At 39.3% G+C, this 26579-nt stretch overlaps 2 protein-coding genes across 10 annotated transcripts in view; one reads left to right on the top strand and one right to left on the bottom strand.

Annotated features, from left to right (window-relative positions):
* The window catches only part of dock1 (dedicator of cytokinesis 1), a 204248-nt gene that overhangs the window by 90674 nt on the left and 86995 nt on the right, over window positions 1-26579 (top strand). For all 4 annotated transcript variants that reach the window (XM_026178424.1, XM_026178423.1, XM_026178422.1 and 1 more), the window contains one exon: window positions 140-235. In XM_026178424.1, the coding sequence (XP_026034209.1) occupies window positions 140-235 (96 nt within the window). The remainder of the gene's footprint in view (window positions 1-139; window positions 236-26579) is intronic.
* The window catches only part of insyn2a (inhibitory synaptic factor 2A), a 31454-nt gene continuing 12931 nt past the window's right edge, over window positions 8057-26579 (bottom strand). For 2 of the 6 annotated variants that reach the window (XM_026178426.1, XM_026178425.1), the window contains 2 exons: window positions 20625-20696; window positions 8057-8828 (listed from right to left, as the gene is read on the bottom strand). In XM_026178426.1, the coding sequence (XP_026034211.1) occupies window positions 8645-8828; window positions 20625-20696 (256 nt within the window). In that variant the 3' untranslated portion in view covers window positions 8057-8644. Of the gene's footprint in view, window positions 8829-13586; window positions 15119-19652; window positions 19735-20624; window positions 20697-26579 lie in introns of those variants that run through there. The other 4 variants (XR_003273219.1, XR_003273220.1, XR_003273218.1 and 1 more) reach the window with 4 other exon arrangements.

Here is a 26579-nt window from a genome sequence, read left to right as displayed (position 1 = left end):
GACCACAATTCCCTTGAAATCTGAGCTTCTGTCAGGCCTCATAAGTTTGGACTGATATTCCATATTCTTTCACTTTATTATGTTTTTTTTTTTATTCCTCTGTTTTTAAGTGATGATATTATTCATGTGTTATGTACAGGGTCCCACCCAGTGGCACGTCCAAATCATCATGGAGAAGCTGCTGAGGACCGTTAACAGGACAATCATTTCTATGGGTCGCGATTCACCTCATATCGTAAGTGTAATTCTCTGCTTGGATACCAGGCAGTATATCACGCTAAGCACGCAACTCTCGGTGTTTGATTTTTGTGGTTGTTTTTTTTTTTATACACATACATACACACAATTTTAGAGGCACATGTACCGCAACCAGATTGACTCCCACAGTCACGCAGCAACCACAGTTCCAATCCAAAAGTATCATTAAAGGTAAAGCCTACCTTGGCAGATTGCTTTCACACTCCCTCAGTCTAAGAGAGGCTTTGATCTGCTCATATCTTTCTCCAGCCGGTTGTTTTCGCGCCGGCGTGTCTGTGTGTGTTTTCCTTTTGCTTTGCTTGTGTGTCTTATCCTCACTTATTACTACACTTCTGGTGCTCTGTGCTGTAATCTAATCACTGTATCACCCCACCGTTGCCTTTAGCATTCATCTTCCCATCACTCTCTCAGCCAGAGCTTGGTAGCAATTAATGCACTTATCAGTCATCCTGTAAATATGTAGTCTGTCTGATGTGTGCGAATAAGGCTTCACCCATTTTCTTCAGTCCCAAACGCCAATTAGTACAACTGTATTTTTAGTCAGAAATGTGAACTTCTGTCTTGCTTGACTTGTTCTTTTTCTTCCTTTTGAATAATGTCTTTATTAGAGCTGCGTGTAGATGTGTTGTATCGTCTTTGAAAATTAGACTTTTTTTCATGATCGACATTCGTATTCTTACAGCTCTGTAAAATACAGCTTAGTGATGAGACATTTTCTTATGAGCCTATAGACATTTAGTAATGACAAATATTCACACCGCTTCCATCGGGGAGCACCAGGATTCACCATCACTTGTTTAAATGGAAGCTTTTATTACCAGTAACTGAGCCACGCCGGCAGAGAATGATTCCATAAAGCCCGGAGTCGCCACTGAGTGATCATCTAGTGTGTTTGTGTATGTGTGTGTTATATCATAGTGCTGTAATATGTCCACAGCCCCGACGCTTCATCTCCTGTGTTGGGTCTTTCTTTCTGGGTTGCAGCGAGGGATTTTTGCAGCAGAAATTCACTAACTGCTTCTTTTGTCTCTCTCTCTCTTCTAAAACTATTCCGGCTATGCACCAGCTAATCCCATAGATGGGAAGCCCTCCGTTGTGTAACAGATTGCTAAGCATGCATCACACTAAATAATGTCAAGCTAATGAAGCTGCGAGTTGAGCTAAGGCCGTCCCACTGGCCATTTTCTCCCAACCAGCTGCCTGGAGGGCGTCTAGGGCTCCCACTTACTCTCCCACTATAGTTCTCTAGTCGATTCATTGTTATACCAGCTATTCAAATAGTGTGCTGTCCTGCCTAGCTCATAGTCATACAGTTTTAAAAGTAAAATCTGAAGATGGATTTGATCTCTGTGGATGTTTTGTTAGAGCCTGGGTAAACTGAACAGCTCACCATCTCCTCACACCATTTCCTGTTTGTTGTTTTTCCACTGTAGTGGCAAGTTTCTAAAAGGCTGTCAGTATGAAGGCATATGCAGGCCTCCTTTTCACAGTATTACACTAAGTGCATCTATTTTGGTGTCCACCTGTGGAGTAGTTGAAACGGGTTTCTTGTTTCCAACAGCGAGTGCTGGCATGTGCTGTGGAAGACCGACCTCCTTTCTAGTTAATCAAACTACTCTACCCACGACCTGTTTTGGCCCGTGTTGAAACGATCTACTCTGTATACATATGCTGCCACTGGCCTCTATTTTACTTTGCTCCTCGAACACAGCTCGGGTTTATTGTCCCTACCGACCCCGACCTTTTGTCAGCGGCTGCCTTTATAGCTAGCTAGCATCTGCACTTGACTGCCTTGACATTTTAAGCATCTGAATATGATTTTGCATCAATGTGCAGAGTGTCCTTTTACTCAGTGGGATTTAGAGGTTACATGAAAGCCTAAGGCTCTTTTACTCAAACACATTATACATTATATAGTACTTGGGACAGAAATTGCATTTGAACTAAGTCCCCAAATGATTATTTAATGATGAATAAGGTGGGCGTGAATTTTTAAAAGCTATGAGACCCAGTTAGTGCTGCTAGCAGTGTTGTTGCTTTCTAATCAGAGGGCTGTTGTTGCTGCCTCTGGGTACAGATGCCTACTCTGCAGGCAGCTTGCACGCTGCTGCTCACACAACACCGCATCCAACCACCGACCTTGTTCTTCTGAGTGGCAGCCTCTTACATTTAGATTTATGCATTAACGTTCTACTCTGTCTCCCGCCCGTCTCTCGTTCTCTTCCCTTTCTGCTCTCTCCTGGCAGCGGTGGACACAGAATGTTGATGAGAAAGCACGCAGTGACGACTTTGGGGGCGTTGGTTTTGTTGCGTGTTGTCACTGCAGTGCTACGCCTGTTAGCAACTTGGACACAGCATCATAGCATCATCTCGCAGGCTGTATCTTTGCATTCATGTCCACCCTCACACAGGTTGAAAGAAATCCTTGAATCGAATACATTTAGATTATGGCTGTAGCAGAAACATTTAGCCGCTTTCCGTGGAAAGCACCAGGTTCTCTCTTTATGCTCTTATTTCTTCTAGTTTAAGTTCCTGGATAGACGAGAATAGGAAGCCTTGCAGATAGACAGAAATAGGAAGCTGCAAATGTATTTAAAAAAAGAAAAGAAATCTATATTTTCCATGCAGCAAAACCACAGAATACAACTTTGCTGTATAAATGTGTTACGTTAGATTTTACTAGTTTTTGCATAATTTTGTTATGGTTTAGGAAATACCTAAATATGCTTGCTGACAGAATTGATTAAAAGACTTGAGTACATATTTGACAGCTAGGTTTCCCATGATGTTGTCAAGAAAAAAAAAAAACCCACTGCTGAACTTTTTTGTGGACTCAAGTTCTCAAGACTACTCAAAACATGTTGTAGTGATACTTCGCTGCAGTGCTCCACAGTTATCCTCATGATTTTCCTGCAGTGTGCAGAGGGAACGAACTGGAAAGCTGCAGGGGAAGGACTCTATGTTATTGATTGACAGTATGGGGCTGACCAGCTATGGGGCTGACCAGCTATAGGGCTAGAGCTTTTTTCCTTTGCTGCGTGCACTCACTGACTTGATAGTGTAAATTGCGACACGGTCATTCCAGGTATGCGTGTCTAGTTCAGAATCTGGTATTGCACATTCGCTTTATCTCTGTGTTTGGATATTTTTCTGTTCAAATATTTTTCTTAGCACCTCCTTGCATCTACCACTCTGTCTCCTCTCCTCTCTCTTTTTTCTGCTGGCCAGACTACTGCAGAGCTCTTACAGAAAAGAAGCATAGTGAGATATGGCACTGCATCATAATGCCTCAAACATGCACTTATCACTCGCTACACCTCGCGTCTCCTCACCTGTTTTGAAGCTTCGACTGCGCATCCCTTTGGGTTTATTGAGCCTGCAACAAACCATGTTGTGATGTGTTGTGATTGTCAGGACTGTATAAACCGCTGGGACTTCTTTGCTGTTTGTCACCTTAAGACCACAGAAGACTTTTAAGTAAGAATGCAAAATGTTAAACTGCAGTAGGTGTCGTGTTTGCGCTCTCAGTTCTTGGGCATACGCAGTCACTCATCAAGCCCGGTGGAGTCGGCCAGGCTGTGGCTAGCGCTGACCTTCAGCAGCGTTACTTCATGCATCAGTGTGAGGGTGACTGTGCATCTGTGGGGGTTTTGCTCAGAGCTTTGTTGCTGGTTTACCTCATGTTTGCACTTCAAGACTTGTTTGTACTAACATGAGGCAGGTGCAGGTGCAGATGCATGAGCACACGGACATGCCCGAAAACAAAATCTGTATTAGAGTGAGGATGGTAAGGGCAAAGACTGGTTCCCAAGCAGGTTGGCTGTGCACAAAACACTGCTGCTTACCCTTCTGCTGTATTCTCCTCTCGCCTCAGCCCACCATAGTACATTAAAGAGATGTATGATTTCAGCCTTATCTTGTACCAAGTGTTCTGGTCAGATACTGATGTTAAATTTGACAGTTGAGATACCGATCTGTTTTTGTTATTCTTTATTCGTCCAAGAATAAAACTAAGTAAATTTACATGATATATTAAAAAAAGGGTAGCTGCACTGTTTTAAAGAGTTTGAAATCTTAATCAGGGTTTCTTTAGCAAACTTAAAGTTGATCCAACACAATAGATAAGACACCAACCCTCACTTGTAGATTTGCCCGCATGTTAAAGTCGGTCAACAAGGCCAATACTGTTACTTTATCAACACTGGTCAGTACTGGTCAGTCCACTGTTGATATCAGTGCGTTAGCGAAGAATTTTCCACAGCAGTGCAGTCAGAAATTGGTTTTCACAGGGATTGTTCATCTAAATTACAAAACACATTTCCCCACTAAACCCTGGTACTAGCAACCAATGTGCTAATACCTAGCTAATACTAGGTATTAGCTATGCAGATTGGTTGCTTAGGATATGAGTGCTGCTTTATTCAAAATTTGAGTTGTTCAGAAGTACTGCATCTTTCTAGATGCTGTGATCTAATTTCACAGTGCAGACCCATCAAGCCTGGGCAAACCTATTCCAAAGCATCTGCTAAAAGTTAGGGAAACTAATCCTTTACTTATAATGTGACTGAAGAAGGTAGGAAAAAAAGTATCATTGTGCTTATAGCTCCACAAATTAAACTCGGTCCAGATCAGATTTCGAGAGCTTTGTCGATGTCTTTTTTTTTAATTTCTTTTTTTTCATATTTTGCATATTAAATATCTTTATTTTTGTCTTTTTAAAAAAACTGTATAAAAGACACAGTATTGCACATAATAAATCAATTGCACTTCTTTAAGATACAGATAAACATCTAGTTCTCTCTTGATGCTACAGTATAACTACTGAAAGAAACCAACCTAGCATATACAAGAGTGAAGTTGTGAAATATATGTAACTAACAAAATGCAGCATGTTGGAGCTTGTGAAGGTCAAGCCAGTGATAGCTAGTAGTTTGCTGGATATTGTTGTTGTACATTTTTTATGTCCTTGAAACCACTTTGGCATATTTCCTGTCTTCTAGGGCAGTGGTTGTGTCTTTTAGAGTGATCAGCTATTACGTTTTTGTTTTTTCTCTTTAGATATTGGCTGTTATCCCACACTTGAAATGTTTTTAGCACTATTTGATATTGTGTAATATATATTTACATACAGTGATGTGAGTAAGTAAGAACATCCCATGGAAACTGATTACTTGTTTAAATATCTGGACCAGCACACACTAGATCCTCTTTGAATTGAAATGGCTCCTACAGATAAAGGTAGTATACTTAAAGAACATGATAACCAAAAACATACAATAAAATATAAAGTAATATGTTGTTATCTGTTTAAACACAAGTACATCCTCAGCCTTAAGAAACTAGAGTTGCCATCGGCCGGACAGGCCGAGTCTGGTCAGTATATCCTGGGCAACCGTTGCTCACTAGGAAAAAGTGTCTATTCTGAAGGTTGCTGGCAGCTGCTAGCGTGAAATTGGTCACGGTGCATGGAGATATGCAGTGCTGCACCAAAACCCTCTTTGTGATTGGTCACTTTCAGGTTGCCGCGGTCGCTTACTGTGCATGGAAGACGCCGACTTGGCTGTAAAGACTTGAAAAAACGTCTTGCCAAGCAGTAATAAAACTGTGAAAAGTGTGGCACAAACTGGAAAGAGGCCATTTGATTTCAAAGTAAAAGTTGTGCCTTTTGAAATGTTTTGGTTGTTGGTTCAGGAAATAGACTTGACCAAGTGTCGGGCAGCAACTTCCAGCGAGCAGTCATCAGCAAGTCAAAGAATACACACTGTTCCCTAGCGATTGGAGGGGGGGTTGCGGACTGGTTTCTAGGCCTGGGTCAGCAAGGCAGTAATCATCTAAAAGTCTTTGAATTACTGAAATTTTTGCCAAATCGTCAATGAACAATATTTGATGTTTGAACTTGTTCTGCCTGTTTCACATTCTTCAGTAAGATTAAAGACCATTTCCATACACTTTATGTATACTTTTTCAGGTCCACTTCTAGTTCAGCTTCAACTTTCATTCATGTATCTTCAAATACTCCTTTAAAATTCTTTTATATAATAAAGAATTCACACTTGAGATAATGTGAGCTGCCCAGTCCCAGCAAGCAAAGTGTCCTCGAAGCATAACGACCCGCATTCACATATTGTAAAAGGCTTTTCTCTTCAAAAATGTTCTCTCTACTGTTGTGGCCAAACAGCTCTCTTGACATATCTCTCATGCATGTCATGATTGTAGACATGAGCACTTCAACGCTGCAAGAGTTAAAATTTAGTGGTTCTCATAGACTGCTCAGAGATTGTTGCTTTGTGGCACCTTAATCAACATACCCTCACAAAGCCTGTGTAGGGTCTAATCACTGACAACAAACCCGGAAGCCCAAATTGTTTTGGTGTGTTTATAGAAAGTAAATTCGACCGATTTGCACTTGGGTGTGTGCATGTATGTTTCTGTTTCTTTTTTAAAAATTTCAGATTAGCACCTTTGTTAATGAGCACTATTTCAAAGAGGATAAAATGTTTGTCCGTCCATATCCGTCCAAAAACGAATCATTCTTATCGGATGTTCTCACTTTTTCACATGAAGGTGTAGTAAATGTTTTGGCTGTACGTAATTGTTGAACCCGCTGTGGAGTTACTGCACATGGTTTTTACTTTACAGTCGAATAGATGCAAAGCAATGAGCAGGAACTAATTATAACAATAATAAAGGGAAAGGGGGGGGGGGATTTTGTCAATCTCATTAAAAATTGTTTTAAAAGCTAGAAAATATCCTGCAAAGTTCAAAGGTTGTAAAAAGCATGCAAGGCTATAAGCCTGCCACCCTGCACTGTAGAAGCCCTGGTTGTGATCAGAAGTGGCACATTCAGTTTCTCTGGCTTGGTTTCAGTAGCTATTGGGCGACCGTGGCTCAGGGGGTTGGGAATCGCATCTGTAACCGGAAGGTCGCCGGTTCGATCCCTGGGCTCTCTGTCCTGGTCGTTGTGTCCCTGGGCAAGACACTTTACCCTACTTGCCTACTGGTGTTGGCCAGAGGGGCCGATGGCGCGATATGGCAGCCTCGCTTCTGTCAGTCTGCCCCAGGGCAGCTGTGGCTACAACTGTAGCTTGCTTCCACCAGTGTATGAATGTGAGAGTGAATGAATAGTGGTATTGTAAAGCGCTTTTGGTGCCTTGAAAAGCGCTATATAAATCCAATCCATTATTATTATTATTATTATTATTATAGTAGCTGATACAGGATACTGCAGCAATACAATCAAAGCTATCCTCTGATACCCTTCGCGTGTGCTGAAAACCAACTGTTTATTATAGTTGGTTTCGTAACAGTTTTCTCTGTGTGTCTATGCTTTTATACCAATGAATGGGTTTTTGTCTTTTCTTGGTGTTTAATGACCATATGCATACGTGAGGTTAGTACGAACTTTGCGATGCATGGAAACGAGTTGAGAATTGTAAAATGATCGACTTCCTTTTGCACTGTAGTGTTTGAACTGCACAGCTCCCGTCACTGCAGCTCAAATAAATACATTTTGCTAAATCTTAAAGTGAATGTATATAGATATATTTATATAGAAAAAAGTACATGGATGTTTAACTTTGCAAATATTAAGAAAATAAGTGTTCTTTCTTCTTTTGTTTTGTTTTGTTTTTTTTCTTCAAAGTCAGTGGATTCAAGGAGACATTTTAGCGATGGATAAAAAGTTGACTGTAGAACTCCAATAAACATCTCTGATATTTTGTCCTTTAGGTCTCTTCTTTATATAGATATGAAAGTCTTCACTCTGCATGGTTAGTAGACAATCTACATATGTGAGTTATTACTCAAAATAGGTCTTTTTAATTATTCTGGAGAAAATGTATCCTGAACAGTTCTAATTGTGCTTTGCAGTACAGTGATATGCTGTTTATGGAGGCCTCAGAGCATTATGGTTGATCTGCCAACCTCTCCTGGAGGCTGGGAAGAAAGTCCCAACTGATGAATGGAAATGTGAAGGGCACAGAACCATTACAGAACAGAACCCCGTTGACGTCAGCTAGAAGAAGAAAAAATATATATGCAAATAGACATCGGGAAATCAAATTCATCTTCTCACCTTGCCGATCTCCAAATATGTTTCCTTGGTGTAATTTCACACCCTGTTTGAAGAAATTAGTTCAAAATAACTCAGAATCCATTTTTGGTAAGCATGACATTTTGAATTTTCCGTGGGATCCACACTCGTGTCTCATTAAACATCCTGTCATCTCAGAAAAGGGTTCGGTATCCAGTCAAGGTCTCCATTAATACCAGGTCTACATCCAAATAGATATAAAAGAAGTTGATGAATAAACCAAACAAAAGCGGATGATCGGATGGACACTTAAATCCTGTGCACGGTGGTGGAGGGGAACATGGTTTTTTGTTGTCACAGGAACCAAAGTTTCCAGCGAGCGTGTTTCTTGGAGTCAGCTTTGGACTTGCGTTTTGGGGTGGAGGTGAAGGCCTCCTGAGGGTAAGGCAGGGGGGGAAAGTGGGTGTCCTCTGTTGGGAAAAGCCTCTTCATCAGTGGTTGTAGCTTGTCCTCCTGTTGTTTGAAATCCAGTTCAACACTGCAGCGAACAAAGACAGAAAGGTGTTAGCTTAAATGACTGCCAGTTGCTGGCTTGCTATTAACAACATTGTCTCCAGGGCATTTAATTCCAATTTAAACAGTCATTTACGTTGGGACGGACTGAAGTAGTGTAACTAAGATGAATCAAAATGGGACAATTATTTTTTTTGAGATTTCATCAACAAAGCATCCTGTGGGCTGAAGTGGATGAAGACCAGCTGAATACTTATTAGCACACAGTTATAAACCATGGCATAGGTAACATGTACATGTGGGAAGGCACCATAAAAGCTTGAAGGTTTGCAGCCCCACACATTCATATGTGTGAGTAGCTCAGCTACTCGGCTACTCAGTACATTACGGAGTTCTTCTATTAAGACAAACTATTATGAATGTATTAAATACAGTCCAGACATGTCCCTCATTGAGGACATTGCATGCATTAAGATGCAAAGACTATGAAAAGGGAGGCCTTGAAGTGCTGAGCAGCTGTAAGTGGATCAAGAAAGAATGGGGGGGAAAAATTAAAACGACATCAAATGCTTATAGAGTTTTAAAAAGAAGAGGTGATGAATTATCCAGCTTTTTTTAAATGTGTCAAAGTAAAAGTGAGCATGTGTTTCTCAATATTAAAATAATCAGAAGAAATGATAAATAAATGGTCTAACAGACTTTGAAAGCTTTGTCTTCTATTATAATTTAAATTTGAATCAAAATTGCAACAGTTTTGGATACAGATTTGTAGAAAGCTCCTTTTTGTGCCCATTTACGCCCGTTGCTTGATTCTTTTACTGTAGCCCAAATCTTCATTTTCTAGGACACAATTGCCAAATTAATCATAATGAATGAATTGCAGGGAAAGAATGATAAGTGTGGCAGTTTTATCATATTATCGTTGAAATGAATACCATGTAAATGGGATTTTATTACCCAAGTCGTATAGTTCATTTCTTATAATTCATTAATATTAGAGTGCTGGCTTTTATTTAATGCCTTTTATTGTTTATATTCTTCTTTTATCATCTTTGAAACCAGGGTTGAGGTTTGCCCTTAGTGCTTCTTTTAATCTTGACATTTTTTGGCTGTCGCATTCCCCCGACAACCATATTAAGCATCAAAGTTATGGCCTGTACTCACTTGACCCCTGCGCAGGCATCTGTCACAGCACTGCTCAGCCTGGTAAAGCGACCTACATTTCCTGGTTGCTTCATCTTTATTTCCCAGTAAAACCTCCAAATTTAGACATTTCTTGATTGCATCTGGCTGCTCATTTTGGCCCACTGCTTTTTCTTTTTCTGTCTTTCTTTTGTTATTTGCCTTCTCATTGTGAATCATAGAGCGACAGGGAAGTCCATTAGTGTTTTTCCCACTCTCAGTTCAGTCTCTGGTGTTGATGTTGAATTGAAGATCATTTGTTTAGCTGGACCTCAGATGAGAGCCTTCGTATTGATGTGAGGATGTCACTTTGTTTTATGTCGCTTCAATCCATGCTCAGTATTACAATACCAGAAAAAAATAGTGCTTATAACGAATGCGTTAATTTTTTGTTTTTTTTCTTGTCCTTGTTGGTTCACTCTGTATTTACTCAGGGTTCAAGGGTATTTATCTGGACCAAGCGTCATTGTAATCCCATACTTGCAAACTGACTGCTAGGTGCTGCAAAGTGAAACTCAGATTACTTCCTCAGCTGTGCTTTAATCTGCTAAAGCCTTCGTCAGCCACTACATAAGTCAGGCTGGTGGCAAATCTGATAGACAGACTTGCATAATAGCAGCAGGCTGCCTGCTCAGATTTAAGTACAATGCATCTGTTGGGATTTAAGACTTGAAGCGATACATAGTTAGATCATTATTAGTATTCAAGGGGAATTGCAATTGCACATTATTGGCCGTATAGACTCTGAAAGTGCAGTCAAATAGTAATAAGTTCTTAAATCAAGTCTCTGTAGTAAAGTGACATTTGTGGGGAGTTTTTTTATGAGGAGACATTCATGTGGAAATTTCTGACACATTTGAAAAAACAGTTAATCACCATTTAAACAATACATATATATCTATAGGCAATATATTTTAGCAAAAAAAAGAGAAAAGAAAAAGCCTCTGTTATACAAAATTTAACATTTAACAATATTGAACATTTAAGCAAAACCTACTTTTAAAAAATGTAGTCATTTTGGGCCAATATGTGTTTGACATGATCTGAAAAAAGCTTTTGAGCAGAAAAACAGACAAGAACCTTTATGTGATCTGTGATTCCTGGTAGTACAAATGTTCTGGGTTGTGGTTATGAAAAGGAAATGAAGGTTAGTGGAATGGAGAAGTCAAAAAACAGCTAAAATTTCATGAACGTGTTATGGAGAGATTTGAAACAGATAAGAAAATTCTTGCACATTTTGCAAATAAAGGAATTTGGAATGCAAGGATGGGAGATCTTTCAGCAGACTGATGTTTGACACTGGTGGACCGTAGTGCAGAATGCATTTAACTTCTGTCTGGTGTACTGTTTTCCAGACCTGCATCACATCTATTCAGTTCAATTTCAATTTTATTTGTATTGCACCAAACCACAACAACAGTCCCCTCAAGGCACTTTATATTGATATGCATTTTTTGAATGAAATATAAGAAAAAATCTTTCCTTAGCGTGCTCCTCAAGTTCACCAACTTTATCTGTCAACACAGTTTCACAGTTTCAATGAGGAATTTACTTGTCCACACAAAAGAGTCAAACATTTCCTTTGCATGTCATTACTTTCTCCAATAATTGCAAATATGAGCAACTCAAGTGAAGCAGACACTCAGAATTATATAATTCTTTGACTTTAGGCTTTTATATAAAAGGGAAAGCGCAGCCACTTTGATCAATAAATCACTGGCTGCTAATTACACTGGTAAAAATCTATATCCGTGTTTCTGTGTGAAATTAGTGGAAGTTTGTGTGCACAAATGATTACATGTGGAAACAGCTCCGTGTTGCAAGCAAATGCACTGGGGATACGTTTAAAGAAGGAGCGCATATATTTAAAATCATTTAAACTGTCTTATGAACAAATTTACTCAAAAGGTCAGATCAATCCATGTTCGCAACCTTTGGATTTATTCAGATTTGTGCATAAACAGCTAAAAGGCAAGCTGAATCATATGCAGTTCTTTGTTTTGCTCTGAGCCTTTATTAAAAAACACAAAACAAAAAGAAAGAAAAAAACGTGCAGGACCTGAACTAAATGTTTAGACCAGGACATAAAAAGACTGTTTCTTGTTTGGCTCACAATTACTTTTCGATGCTCAGATTTTATCCCTGAGGGATTTTATTCATCTCTGTAAAATCTCCAAAAAGATTTTGTGCTTTGAACACATAGAAAAAGTACAACAGCACGTGCCTTGATATTATTTTAGCAAGATTACACCTGCACACATTGTTTGAACTTTTCCATGTCTGTCATACAGTTGGCCCAGAGCTTCAAAGTTGGCAGGTACCATTTAAAGAGTCCTCCTTCGAGGCCTCTTGGGCCTCAAATGGCTAGACCAGAGTAGATTTTAAAGTTTGCCAAGAATATTTCCTATATATGAATTTTAAGTGGTCATAACAGTTGTTTTATATTCATTCTGAAAAATTTGATTTTTATCCATTCATAAAAATAGTTCCCAAATGTAGTTCACTTTGTCAAACTCTGACATGCATATAAAACAAGATGCATAGGCCACTAAATTAACAGGCTCTTGCAGCTCAGATAGAAGTGGCATAGATGTAATAAACGTGGGGGTGACACCGATGAAGCAAAATGTTGAGCATTTCCCTGCATGCTTTGCACGTCTTTAAAAACCTTTAGTTATTGCTGCGATAAAGGCACAGCAAAACAGATCTCCTTGGAGTTTTAAGGGAAGGGGGTGCTCTAGCTCAATGCTGTGTCATTTTCTGTGGATAAGTTTCTCCTTCTACACATACACATAATCATGCACATACACACATATACAGCAGCAGTGATAGGATTTTCCTTGCTCTTCAGCGTAAGCCTCTAATACTGCTGAGGCTGTTGTTGCTTCACATCCATGGCTACAGGTGATAGTCCTACATGGACATGTAGCCATTTAACCTGATTAAAATGCCGATTATTATGCTGTATTGTTGGTACAATAATAAGAGTTAATTAATGCTCTTTATGGACACTGTACATTACATGTTGCACAGATCAAGATACTTATGTGCAGCAATCTTTGCTTTGTACAGCTGTTTCCATCTGGTTAAAGGTTGTGCTTCTAAATTCTAAACTTTAACACATGTAAATTGTTAAAATAATCAATCAAGTAATCCATGAAAGCCAAATGCTCAGGTTTCAGATTTTTCTCTATTCTGGCTCTCTATGATGTCGTAGAACGGGGACGACCAGGTTGGGCAAGGTCATTTCAGCCCCACCACTCTGGCTGTAACCTGCCCCCTCTGAAAAACTATTCTTGTAGACCCCAAGAATAAAGAATCAAGTTGGAAATGACCATAATAAGTCAACCTTAAATTCCAGTTTCAGTCACATATTAAATAATCTAAATGCAGACTATATCTAAAACGGCGGTCCCCAACCTTTTTTGCGCCACAGAACAGTTTAATGTCAGGCAGTATTTTCACGGACTGGCCTTTAAGGTGTCGCAGATAAATACAACAAAATAAACTGATACGACCAAGACAAAAACTGTGGTGTTTTGTAAATAAAATAGTAAACGTGAATTCACTGTGTAATTGTGTAACTTTATTAGCAGCGTCCTCCTGAAATGCGCCAACAACATTGTGAGTAACATCCTCCTCTCTGCCAATTAATGCTCTCTGTCGCTATGGTAACATGTAAATATTTAAAATTCATAACACACTGGAAAAGACCAAGGGAAACCGAGTAAATGATAAAAACCCTGAAAACCATAAATTTCACACACAAACCTCAACTCTCGTGGCCCGGTACCAGACGACTAACGGACCAGTACCTGTCTGTGGCCCGGGTGTTGGGGACCGCTGATTTAAAAAGTCTTTATAGTAGGGTTGGGTGATTCCATCCTCTCGTCCCCCTGTGGCATCGCTATTGGATGGCAGAGGAGGTTAAAGCACACCCATTGTGGTGGCTCTATTCATCTTCCATAATAACAATATGTGGCCACAAGGCAAAAAACCTCCAAATGAGCTAAAGTGGAACATCTACATTGGGAGTTTTTTCATCCAGTAAGAAGAAACGTTTATAAGTTGACTTAAAACACTGATTGATTTAGCTTTATCGTAATTAGTTAACCTAATGGACAGGTATCAGTTGAACAGCTAAAAGAGTATTAACAGACTTTAATACTGAGACGAGACAGGAAGTTTAGGAGACGAATACGTGTCTCTGCACTTTACAGTCTCAACGGTCACATTTGCACACATTTAAAAATCAAACCAGCAGTCACAGATATCCTGCTGTTGTCTCTCTTTTGATGATGACGATAGATCAGTGTAACCTCTCCACACAGACGCACATTAACTTCAAAGCTTGTAGAAGTCCGTGCGTGAATTGTGGATGCGTAGCCACGCACGCCCAAGTAAGTCTGGGTTGCAAGTTCCTGTTATATGTGGAAGTGCAACCAGAAACTATAATGAGGAAGATTCAGTTTATTATACACCTCATAATAATTATATCAGTTTATTGCGTCAGTGGAGAAAAAGCACAAAAATTGCCCTGATCTACGAGCCGTCGTCAGTAGTTTTGACCATCACCATCCATAGACACAACACTACTTTATAAGTCTGTAGTCTTCTGATTTGACTGTGAACCTCATTGGAAGCTGAAACTAAATGAATGATCTTTGTTAGAAAACACCCCCAACCACCCTGGACACTACCCAGTCGAACTTAAATGCTGTGAACGTGATTTTTATTTTTATTTTTAAAAAGAGGAGCGTTTGCACTGACGTATAAAGTCACATGATGCAGTACCAGTTGACAATATCAGCATAGAAACTAACAATGCTGTACTCAAAATAGCTTATGAAGTGTTTTCATTCCTTTTCAAGCCTGATATTTTTTAAATATTTCGTTTTTAAAGTTGAGTAATACACGTAGTAAATGTAATGTAATCAGACTAATCCCCACAAACAGCATACATATTTGAACAATCAAAAGTTTCTGGTTAGTCATCCTTGTAGCTGTGTGTTGTTACTTAGCCTTTGTGTGAAACTGAATCTGCGCAGCTCTCAGGAGCCAGGCGAATCATACAAAGTAGATGTAAAGTGCCCCGTGGCTTGGGAACAGCATAGCAAGGAAAATTAAATGTCACTGAAAAGAGAAAAAAAAATCAGCATAACTTCATTTGGAAAAAAAAGAGAGAAAAAAAGATAATCATCTCATCTTTGAAACCTACTCAAAAGGCCTTGTAATGAAAGATTTATTAGTCTCTACCCAGCCCAGTTATCAGCATTGCCTTATAAAAGTGTCACGGGCCCCCATGCGTCACTCCGCATTTGGACTTTTTGCTGAAAGCAAAAAGTGAGACGTTGTTGGCATTTACTGTCCCCTATCTGCCACTCCCTGGAGGGGGTTGTTGGATCAGAACAAATTGAAGAAAGCACTTCGGACCTTGTCAGTCTTTAACCTCTGTCCCTCACTTGTTCCTCCTCTATCTTTGTCTTCCTCTCTTACTCCCATTCCTTCCTCTCTACAGTGTGTGTGTGTGTGTGTGTGTATATATATATATATATATATATATATATTAGAAAAAGAATTTTGTCCAATTCCACGTACAATACATAATCTCTCATTTTAACTTATTCGTTGTTATACAAACCTCTCACCTGCCCTTTATCCGTCTGGGTCTTTATCTCTCGTTGTCTCTTTCATCCCCTCGCTCTTACACATTCTCACTCTGCCTTTCTTTTTGTTCCCCTTATCTTTTCTGGGTGTGAATGTGCTCTTCTTGACTGTCCTCACTGTCCCTCCACACTATCTGTCATACCGAGGATCACTCTTGTAGCTATGGTAACCGGCTTACCACCATGTTGGAAAACATCATTATGCTTGCAGAAAAAGAGATATCTTCCCCCAGCACTGCTGTGCGGTAGGACAGCCTCGCTGCTCAGTAATTTCCATATGTTCTAATGTAATCAGCTCTTCAGCCTTTAGCGACGCTTAATTGATTTTCATAGCCTCGCACAATAGATTGGATATTTGTCCTCCTTTTAAAAGCCCATTCCTTTGTTGATTTTTTTTTTTTTGCTATCTTATTGCACTGCACAGTGTTATTCAAAGAATGTTTTACCATCAGATAGTCAGTTTAATGATCACTTGTAATGCTCTGCTTCAGAATTAATCGCAGGACTCGGAAGCTAATGAGAAAATTTAACTGTTGGGGAATATTTGTAGTCTGTTGTTAACAATGTAACTCAGTGATGGGGACCTCCCAAATCGACTTCCTTAATCACAACCACTTAAATCTATCTCTGTTTTTGATCAGCACATTAACCCATATAAAAGCAATGTGAGGAAAATGAGATTACAGGGTTTTTGCGTCGAGAAGCATCAGCGGAATGCATTTCGAATCCCGACTTTTCCGCACCATCCTGTCCATTGATGTCTTTTTATCCAGCTTCTTTCTGTGTTTGTCTCTCATGTAGGGCTGCCACGATTAGTCGACTAGTCAGGATTACGTCGACTATCAAAATTGTCTACGACTAATTTAATAGTCGACGCGTCGTTTGAAGCTTTGTAAGATCCCAAAAGATGCAGGAATAAGTAGTAGGATTTAAGAGTGTAATAACGGACTGAAACAGAAGATGGCAGCACCTCATGTACAAGGATGCCAGCTGCTGTTAAACCCCGAAGAAGAAGAAACTGTGTCCCAGAATTCATAGCGCAGCACAGCTCAGTTTCCAACAATGGCGGCATCTAGTTAGTTTTAATGTTACTCTTATTATTCTTTCTCGGTCACAAAATAAACGTTTAACATATTTTCAGGCGAGAATGTAGCTGTGTAAACCTCAAATATCTGCTCAGTTTATCAAGACACCACATATTTTCAAAAGCGCTCCGACATTTTCCGAGACATCTGTTACCCACTAGCTCGATAGCTAGCCGGGGGCTAGGCTCACTAGAGCCTGTGAGAACACCGGACACCCGGCAAATCTTTTTCAACCCACCGCCGTCTTTTGCTACTCAGGTTAAACATGACATATAAGTCACTTGGATAACTTTAAAATGTTATTGTTTGGCTTTTTTCGGTATTTTATTTGTTCCTGAGTAAATCGATTTGGCTGAGATTAAAATTATAGTTTTTACACAGATGCTCGAGAATATACTCCGGTGTCCCGTTATATTTTAGATAGCAAGGAGCAGACGGCTGAGTTTATTAAACTCCACCGAAACAATCTGCAAATTTCATTCAAATTTAATAAACTATCATCTTGTCTTTATTTTTTGTTAGCACATACCGTAAACACTTAAAGCTGTAAGCTAATGATAGTTATATAAGAGCAGATGCATGCTGGTGCAATAAGCTGTACGTTTTACGTCCAATGGATGCACGATCTGATTAGTCGACGATCAAAATAATCGTTTTGGGCAGCCCTACTCTCATGCTTAGTCTCTAACTCCCCCCACCAAACTCCTCTCTCCTAACCCTTCTCAGTAACAGATGTTACGTCACTGTAATAGGCAAGACAGAATATTGTTTTTTCTGCCTTTTTCCTCATTCTGTTTCAATGTCATGCACATTGTATTAAGCTTTGAATCCCCAAGTTCATTTGAAAACACACTGTTAGCTGTGTGGAGGAGATAACATATTCTGGAGAAAAAGTGAGATTGAGAAAGTTACTGAGGGAGGATGAAAGAGAGACCGACCGAGTTCAAGATGGTTAAAAACGAGGAAAGTGGGACCAGACAAGGACAAGAGACTATAGCAGCTTTTGTATTCTGTTTGAAGTCCATGCCCATAGACTGCAGCATCATATTGATCTGGTGCTGTTGTTATGCTAAGGTTGGGTTGGATGATGCCAGATACTCTTGGACGAATTGATTACGTTGAAGAGTGCATGGCTTCTTACTTGGCGTTAAAATGATTTATGTATCCATATTTCCAACTCTAGCCTCGAGACCAGGTATATCACATTAACATTTAGGAGTTTACTCCAGCATACTCACGAGAAATCCTGATATCATAGACAACTATTCTTCCCTTATACACAGTGTTCCTTCACGGCTCTGCCTCCTATCCTGTGTTCCTCCACCTCCAGAGAGGTTGTTTTCATGGAGATCTAAGTAATTAGATTGCCATTTAATCCCCCCGCCTGTGTGAATACAACTGCTATATTTGATTCTGTGTCTAATCAACACAATTTACCATGCCAAGCGAGTCTCTTAAAGAAGAACTCGGGTCAATTTAACAGATTTTAAACATCACATTTAAAAAATTTTTGCCCTTCATCAAGCTAAAACCCTGCCAGACCCAGACAGGGTTTGTTAAAAATGAGCCTCCTGGGGTTTTTTTTATTTTTATTGACAGCTATTTTTCCAATATACAGTCTGTGTTTTTCTGCACTTCCTCCGCAGGTGAAGAATTTCAGTCAATTGTGGCAGATCTAGGAAGCCGAATGTGGATATTTGACGTTAAAGACAGTTGTCAGTCTTTCTGCAAGATCAACACCTGCAAAATCAGAGGGAAAATCTGACCTTACTTTGTGTCAACTTTATAGAACAATCAGTTTTTCTTTGGGCTTTTTTAGTATTGAAAATCTCCATACGCGTTCTATTTTGAACAACTCACTCGTATGTATAATTGGCTCATATTCAAATGGCTACACTTAATCATAGCTTTTATTGCAACCTGCATTTGCATATTTAATATCTTCAGTGGGAATTGAGGTCACATTGATATACACACCAGGAGCTACGTTTACAGAAGCCTAAAATTTGAATTATAGTCGGTTTAAAAGTGCAAACAGAATAAAAATACCCAATCTGAACACTGCAATCAAATTAAACAAATGTCATTTCAATTTTTTTTTTTTTTAAAGAAATTTTTCACTTTTGCACCTGTCAGCACATCACTGATTAAATATCGGCCACATCTAAACACCAGAGCATTAGAAATCACATTGATGTGATGACTTTAGTAAAAAAACAAACTAAAAAAAACAAAAGTGTGCAAGCATCATAGGAAAGGTAATTTCTTCTAAGAGCCTTACAGGGAAATTGCTTTTATTTGTTAAAATTAAGCATTTTGCTACACAGTTTGTTGCTTGCAGATTGAGAGCAAAGGTTAGCAAACATCTTTGTGGTCTTGTCTTAGGAATGGAGAGTGGAGAAAGAGCCTGTGTTAGAGGGAACAGGGGTGCCTATTCTCCATGGGCAAAGCTCTGCATTGACACTGTACATATTAACTATATATAAGAGCGAAATCTCATCTCAGGAGTCAGTTCTATTTCATTCATTTTTTAAACCATTGCCTATTAATTAGTTCTGTCTTGTGTCCTTCAAATTCTTTGCCATCAGTCAGCTCAAATCACCCCGTCGTTCTGTCATTGAATTGTTGTTAAAGCACCATTCTTGTTGTCAACCCTGCGGCTATGCAGAGGACCTGCTGGGATCCTAAAATATTTTACGTTGCAATGCACCCTTCCTCATCTCACACATCAGAGGGAACAGAGTTATGCCCTGCTCCTTGATTTTCAGGAGCCGATTGAAGTATGGCCAGAGGCTTATCAGTTATTGAGAGCAGTAGATAGAAAATGATTATAAATGGCTTCTCAGAGGAGAAAAGTAGACTGAGTAGAACAGCAGTGACCACTGAAAACACTTTTATTGATTGCCTCTCACCCACCTACTTTTTTAAATCTCCTTTCTTTTCCATCTCTTCCCCATCTCGCTCGTTTTGACCGTTGTCAGCTTACTTCTTGTAATCACTGAAAAACAGAAACAGCTAAGCTGCATGCGCATACGCAATTTAACCTTGTGTCTTGCCATTCTAACTGTGAGTAAAGAGCCTTCATGGGGGTCATACTGACTGTGTAAGAACATGGTACAAGCTTGACTTAATTGTCATGCCCTACAACAACTCACGTAGACTTAATAAATGAAATTTAGCAGCAATCTCAGTTTGGTAGGGCACTGCATCTTTGCAATTTATTTCAAAGTTGGGCTTTAATTAAGTATTGCAATAACTTTTAGCTGGCTTGTTGTGAGTTTGTGTATAGGGATTCATGATTCTTAGAGGCTATATCTGAGAACCATCGCTGAATTTAGCGTTTTTGTATGAGAATTAGATATTCTGAAGCCTCCAACAGAGCAACTAAACATTGTTTAACATACAAGCATAGTGCCTCCAAATTAAGTTATGCCACGTGTGTCTTCAAAAGAAGATACTTTCTCGCCTGGTTGACTTTGCACACGTATATTAGTTTTCAAATAAATTGAACTTTACATTTAAGTCATTCAGATTTTTAGTTGGCTTGGAAACAGCGCACTGTGATGATATTTCATGATGTGTGGACGGTAATTAATTTCACCTTTTGCAACCCTGTGCTCACACGCTCCATTGTATTTATCCCCTCTACTCAGTGAATGAAGCAGTGTGAAGGGACAGTATGAGAATCAGAAGAAGACATATAGCTTAATGGACAGCGTCGCGTGTAAATGTCACATGTCCCCATGCGCTCATTAGCAGCATTCACATTAGTAATAGCCCTTCCCCTCCTCTCTGTGGTGTCTCTTTTCCACCTGTTCACTTTCCCTCAAGGAGAAAGAGCAGGGCGCATTTGGATCATCGTGTCTTTGAAGAGGAATGGCTACTAACCTGTAAATAATGCATGCGCTGTTCCGGCATGTGTCACAGTTGGCCGTGTCCTGTCCGGTTCGATAGGAGAGTCTGCGGGGAAGATAAGAGTCGTGAATGAGTAATTACAGGACTTGTTAGGCTGCTCCCTCACACCTTCCTTTCTCATCTTATTTGTCATCCCTCGTTAGCGAGAGCGAAGTAAATGAGGGTGATGATGAGGAGTCACACTGCCCTCCTGACCGTGACACCGGTCAGGAGCCAGGGCACGGTGTCAGCCATTACTTGTGGTTGACTGATTAGTAGTCAGATAAAGCTAAAGGGTACACAGGGTGAGTTTTTGACCTGCGTTTAAAGAGGATTTTCATTATAGACTTGTTTCAGGATTGTTGAAATACCTTCCAATTATATTGGAGTTTTTCATGAAGTAATAACAAAAGTACTGTTGGGCTGTAACACTACATTAGTGTAATTATCATTTAATCGGCTGATTATTTTATGTACACTGTGATAGAAACACATATTTAAACTGTTGATTAGAAGTGTAAACTCATAATATATCAAACAGCGTTTATAACCCAAATGGTTCTTGGCTAATAAATTAAGTAATCTTTAGTCAGTTTTTACCAAAATGAATAAAGGTTTTTAACACAAAAATGTTTTTTTTTTAACTTGGTCTTTATTACTTTTTATTGCTGAATTGATGAGCTCCTCCTACGTTGTACGCAAACCCTTTTTACTCACGCGAAAGAAATCCCTTCATTGATTAATCCTTTCTGTGGAGCATATTTTTTGTAAAGCAAACAATCTGAGTTATAATCTGAAAGTAACAGAATCGTTTAGGTCCTCTAAGGAGATGAAATTGTACAATTTTGGTTGAGAATGCGACCCATTGACGTTTTATAGTTTGCCTCAATTTTATAGGCTAAAAACTAAAGTACTGTATTATATGATATGCTTTATATTGTTATCAGATGTTTTAACAACATAAAACAGGAAATGCTGATTGTGCTGATTAAAGATTATTTTCTAAAGGTTAACTGATGGGCCTGAGTTAAGAGCTTCAGTAAGCTTAAAGGATTTCTCTGGCATCTGTAAATGTGAGTAGAGTATTGATTTCAATGGTGTTCTTGTAATTCATGACATAATAGAATGGATGCAACTTTGGATTTTACCAACACTATTGAAAAGAAGGCAATTCTGGTTTTATGGTAATTAAACTTCTGCATCAGAAGAAGCAGTTTGTAAAAGTCTTGAAACATTGCTCATTTCTTTAGATTCCGGGTAGAAAAGGGTGAAACATTGCAGGAATGAATTGAAAGATGTAAACATATAGGGAACTATATAAGGCAACAGCCGAGATTGTACAATTCTAACAAGCCTGGAAGTCAATAACTTAGTATGTCCACCTTTATTCTTCTAACACAGCCTGAACTCCCTTCCCTTTTCCTGTAATTTCTATAGTAGTCTTTGGGAGTAATTCTGCAGGTTACTTGAAGGACTTTCAAAGATCTTCTTTGTTGGCTTCCTTTTGTTCTCTACTCTTTCAAAGTGATGCGACACTGTTTCAGTAATGTTTCGTTGTGTGCTTTTCTATTCAGGTATGCTTTGACTGCATTGGCAGCGTGTTTGGGCTGATGGTTATGATGAAAAATGAAGATCTAGATTTCCACAATTTTTTTTTTTTTTAGCCAGATCCCCAGCATCACTGGCATGTTTTACAGATGGCTTTAGAGAATCCGTGTTAAGACCTTTGTCCTCCGTACCTAATGATCTAACCATTAGATCATTAGGTCTTTTTCTTAAGGACATGACTTTCAAATTAAAAAAAAAAATAGGTTCAAGGTTTTCCACTTCTTCTTTTATTCTCCATTTTTTACAGTTTCCTTTAATCTCTTAAGGGCACTCAGCGCCCCATACAGATGTATGTGATGATATATGACATAAGTCTTTGGCAAATATAAGGTCTTTTTTTTGTGTAGACACAACACTGGATCATCCCTTGGGTTAAAGGCCTTTTTTATCCTTGAATGATCCACAGGCCAGCGTTCAGTAGCTTAGCAAGCAAAACATTGCTCTGAAAATGGAAAGTAGTCATGTATAACCATTGGACTGAAAATGAATGGAAAAGCAGCCAAAGAAAAACTTTGAAAGATCTTCGGAAACCCTGAAGAACCATTCCCCCAATATTACTTTTAAAAATGACAAGAATACCAGGCTCCATAGAAGCAAAATAGAAATAAACGAGCAAAGGTTCAAGACTTTTGCACAGTTCTGTTTACCACATAGAGATGCCATGCATAATTTTTAATAGCTGTGCTCTTCTTCATCAATCACTGGCAGGTATTTGTATGTCATCACGCATATTAGATACCACTCTCCTGCTAACCAAAACAGCTTATTCGGGTTATATCAGTGCCAGCATCAATAACGCCGTGGTACACAGGCATGTAACCTTTGAAACACAGTTTAAAACTTGCTTACCAGTGGATCAGGTATTTTTATCTGTCAAGGTTTTGAGATGTCTAAGGTTTCTCTCTTCACCCTTTCTGTTAGAGCTCATCCCAGTGATGAACAGCTGCACATTTTTCCAGACAAAAAAAGGCCTTTGTTACTCAGTTTAATCAATAAAACATATGAAAACAGAGAGAGACTGCTCAGAGTGGGGTCTGTGGATTAGTCTCAGTAATGGGGGCACTGTTTCTGGAGAGAGATGTTGCTGTTGAACTTTCAACAGTATTGTTTTGTCAAGTAACACATCAGCTAAATACCAATAGAGATTAGCGAGAAGATGTTTTTTCTTCTTTGTGAGGTTTATTTAGATGTGATGATGCTTTCACAGACAGTTACACATGTCTGGTTTCTCAAGTGAACCTTAATGTTAAAGCCACTGTGTTCCATTCCTCATACTTCTAATGGGTAACTTTTGCTTTTAATCCTCAGCTTTCATCTTTGCAGTAGAATAGCCGTTTTTCATTTCTCTCACTACTACTTTTGCCAGGCTACCCACAGGCTGCGGCACCAATAAAAATTAAAGCCCTACCATAAATTTCCCCTCCTTATCTACTGCACTGCTTTCTGCGCTGTGTGCTCTGACAGGTATATTGGATGTGTTGACATCAATATTGTTATTTAAGACTGTACCAGACTCGGGAAATGGGATGGATGCAGTGATACAAGATTTACGTTTACATGTTTACATTTGCAACTGGGATTAATTGTAATAATAGGCTTGGAAGTGCAGTGCAGTGCAGTGAGGAAGACCACAGCCACGCTCGCTTTTCGCAAGACGAGTCAATCAATAAACAACTGATGGGTTACATTGTCAACTGAATTGTGCCCTTTGAACGACTCCCTATTTTCTGTCTTTCTCTAACCCTCATGCTGTCTAGGTCTCTTTCCCCCTCAATCTTTCATAACTCCTCACCCCCTCTCACACTGAGTTGATAGGAGAAAATAAGAGAGTAGAGCTCATTTCGGCAAGCTTCCCTGGGGAGCGCGAAGCCAAAAGTGCCATTAACAGTATATTTACACACCTCCCTCGATTTTGCTACTACGTGAAGTCTCCCAAATGTCACCGAGTGGGTGGGATTCCAGGGGCATAAAAACATGCACACATACACAGTGCTAATAGACACGCTAGCAACAAGTCCCCATGAGTGTGATTAATTGGGTCTGGGCTGCCAGCACTATCTGATGATACAGCATTATTCCCAAGCTTTGTGTTCTTGGGTCCAGCCAATGATGTACTCTAGAATCCTTCCCACTGTCACGCTCTATGCTCTGGGCAAAACTGTAGTCGAGGGACAAGTGTCTGTGTGTGTTTGTGCTTTTCAGAGTGTTCCCTTTGTAATAGCTTCTCATCCCCAGTCTCGTCAGACTTTATAGTCCCAAGTTTTTAGTGGTTTTCTTCCCTAACTGTCTCATTTTTTTGTTAATAGCCAAGTCGAAGAAGTCATTTTCAATGCTGAGGCACTGGAATTGCTATTCCAATATATAGTTTTTTGGAGGAAGTAACACTTTTGATGGGGATAAAACCACTCCAGTTGAAACATCAGTACCAACAGAGAAGTTACAAAAAAGGGTTAACTTTCATATTCACCAAAGGATAAAAGTCATCAAGCCAATAGGAAAAAACAAAACAAAAAAGCCTTCTATGTCTTTCTTTCAAGAAATATGTTGTTTTGCAAATTGTAGTTTCTTTAAGATCACTGCTAGATTTTAAGGCACATAGAAGGCTTTGATGTCTGCCATGTTCTTGGGTTGATGGAAAGCTCTGTGCCCACCTGCTGCCTGCTGCACTCTCCGCCTCTTGAACTCACTGGGGAGAGCAGCAGGCAGACTTTTGTAGCTTCTCTTTAAGAAGTAAACAGTGATTTTTCTACTGTGCTTTTGGTTTAAGATTTGCACTAACAAGACCCTCAGAGGATGCTGTCATGCGATATATTTCTGTAAATGTAATGTACATCGCAGATTGTTGTTATCTGGAAGGTCCTGGCTGCACATGGGAAAGATGGTGCTGACTTTTAGCTTCAAACTCGCTCCAATACAGCTGGTGACATCACACCTCAATATAGTTACATTTCAGTTCGAGACATCCAATCAGAGGAGTCTAATAATTTGAGTTTGTGATGAATTTGTTTTGATGTGAAACTGCCAAGCAGTTTGAATCCACCACCACTATGTTTTTCTCTGCTTGCTGTTTTTTTTACGATAAAATCTGAAACTCATCAGGTTATATGTAGTTTTGTTCTATTTTGTAACTGTATCCTTCTTTCTTCCTCCTAGACTTTTGTCTTTTGCACCCCTATTTTCTTTCTCCTGATGTCACACAGATCAGGAGAAACAAAAGATTTTTTGCATCAGCATCACAGCCACTGTAGACATGCACACACAGTGATTAATGCAATAGTTATAAGTTATATGACTTAATATAAGATGCAATTCACCTATAGCCTATGGGCAGTCCTATTGCTTGTGTCAGTGACATTTACATAGGGGGTAAGTGAAGCTAATGTAGTGTGAAAAAAGTGACCTTTGAAATACAGAAATACTGTATTTACAGGACAAAGATGACTATGCTTGAATAGATAAATAGAAGTTCACTTAGCCTTGGATGGATTACACGGGGCTTGCACTGCTCACTGGCTTTAGCTTAATGTAGGAAGCACAATGTGAAAACACAGTGTCTTTGTGTATGTGAACAGATGGTGCCATTAAAGAGTGCTCACTTATTTTTGTCTATGAAAAGCTTCTCCTCTCCTTACCTCCCCACTTCCCACCTGCCACTTTAGACACACCTGATAAGTCAGATGTGCTCGGCAACGCATTGAAAGTAGTGTCCCGCATTATGTCACGCGTGTGCTAACTTTTTCAATCGCATTTTTCTAAGTTTGTCAACTAGGAGATTAAAGTTGCATTGTGCAAGACTGAAGGAGGATAATTACCTTGTTAGAGGGTTGCAAATGCTACGTGCTATGTTTGAAGTTGAAATTGAGAATTGCTTTCTTACACTTGGAAGTACTTGTACTTGTGTCCTCCTTGTTTATAAGCTTGACAGGTGTGTTTTGGATATGTTGATTACATGGGGTTTCTCGCTCCATGCCGTAACACGGCTACTGGTCAAAACAGATAGGGATCTGGGTGCCGAGCCCCAGCAATTCTCCCAACAAATTGCCCATTTTGTTTGCCTCGTCCCTTTAGATAGCATCAAACCCACTGAAATAGAGGATTGTCTATCTGCAGCCCTTTTGTATATACTCAGTATCTTTTGGACAGTAAATGGCTTTTTCACAGGCTGTGGCTTTTTCACATGCCTTGGACTTTTCTAGATAAACTTATAGTCTGCTGCTGGATAAAGCCAATCGTTAAACGTTTAGTATTTTCTTTAAGTAATAAACAATCTTAAATTTAATGCCATTCTGTAATTTGATGCCCTGCTTAGAATAATATTCATGTCTTGAGCATTTTAGTGTT

The sequence above is a fragment of the Astatotilapia calliptera genome, chromosome 8, assembly GCF_900246225.1.
Source record: "Astatotilapia calliptera chromosome 8, fAstCal1.2, whole genome shotgun sequence".
In the NCBI taxonomy this organism is placed as follows: Eukaryota; Metazoa; Chordata; class Actinopteri; order Cichliformes; family Cichlidae; genus Astatotilapia; species Astatotilapia calliptera.
This window is presented reverse-complemented; position numbering and strand designations above follow the sequence as displayed.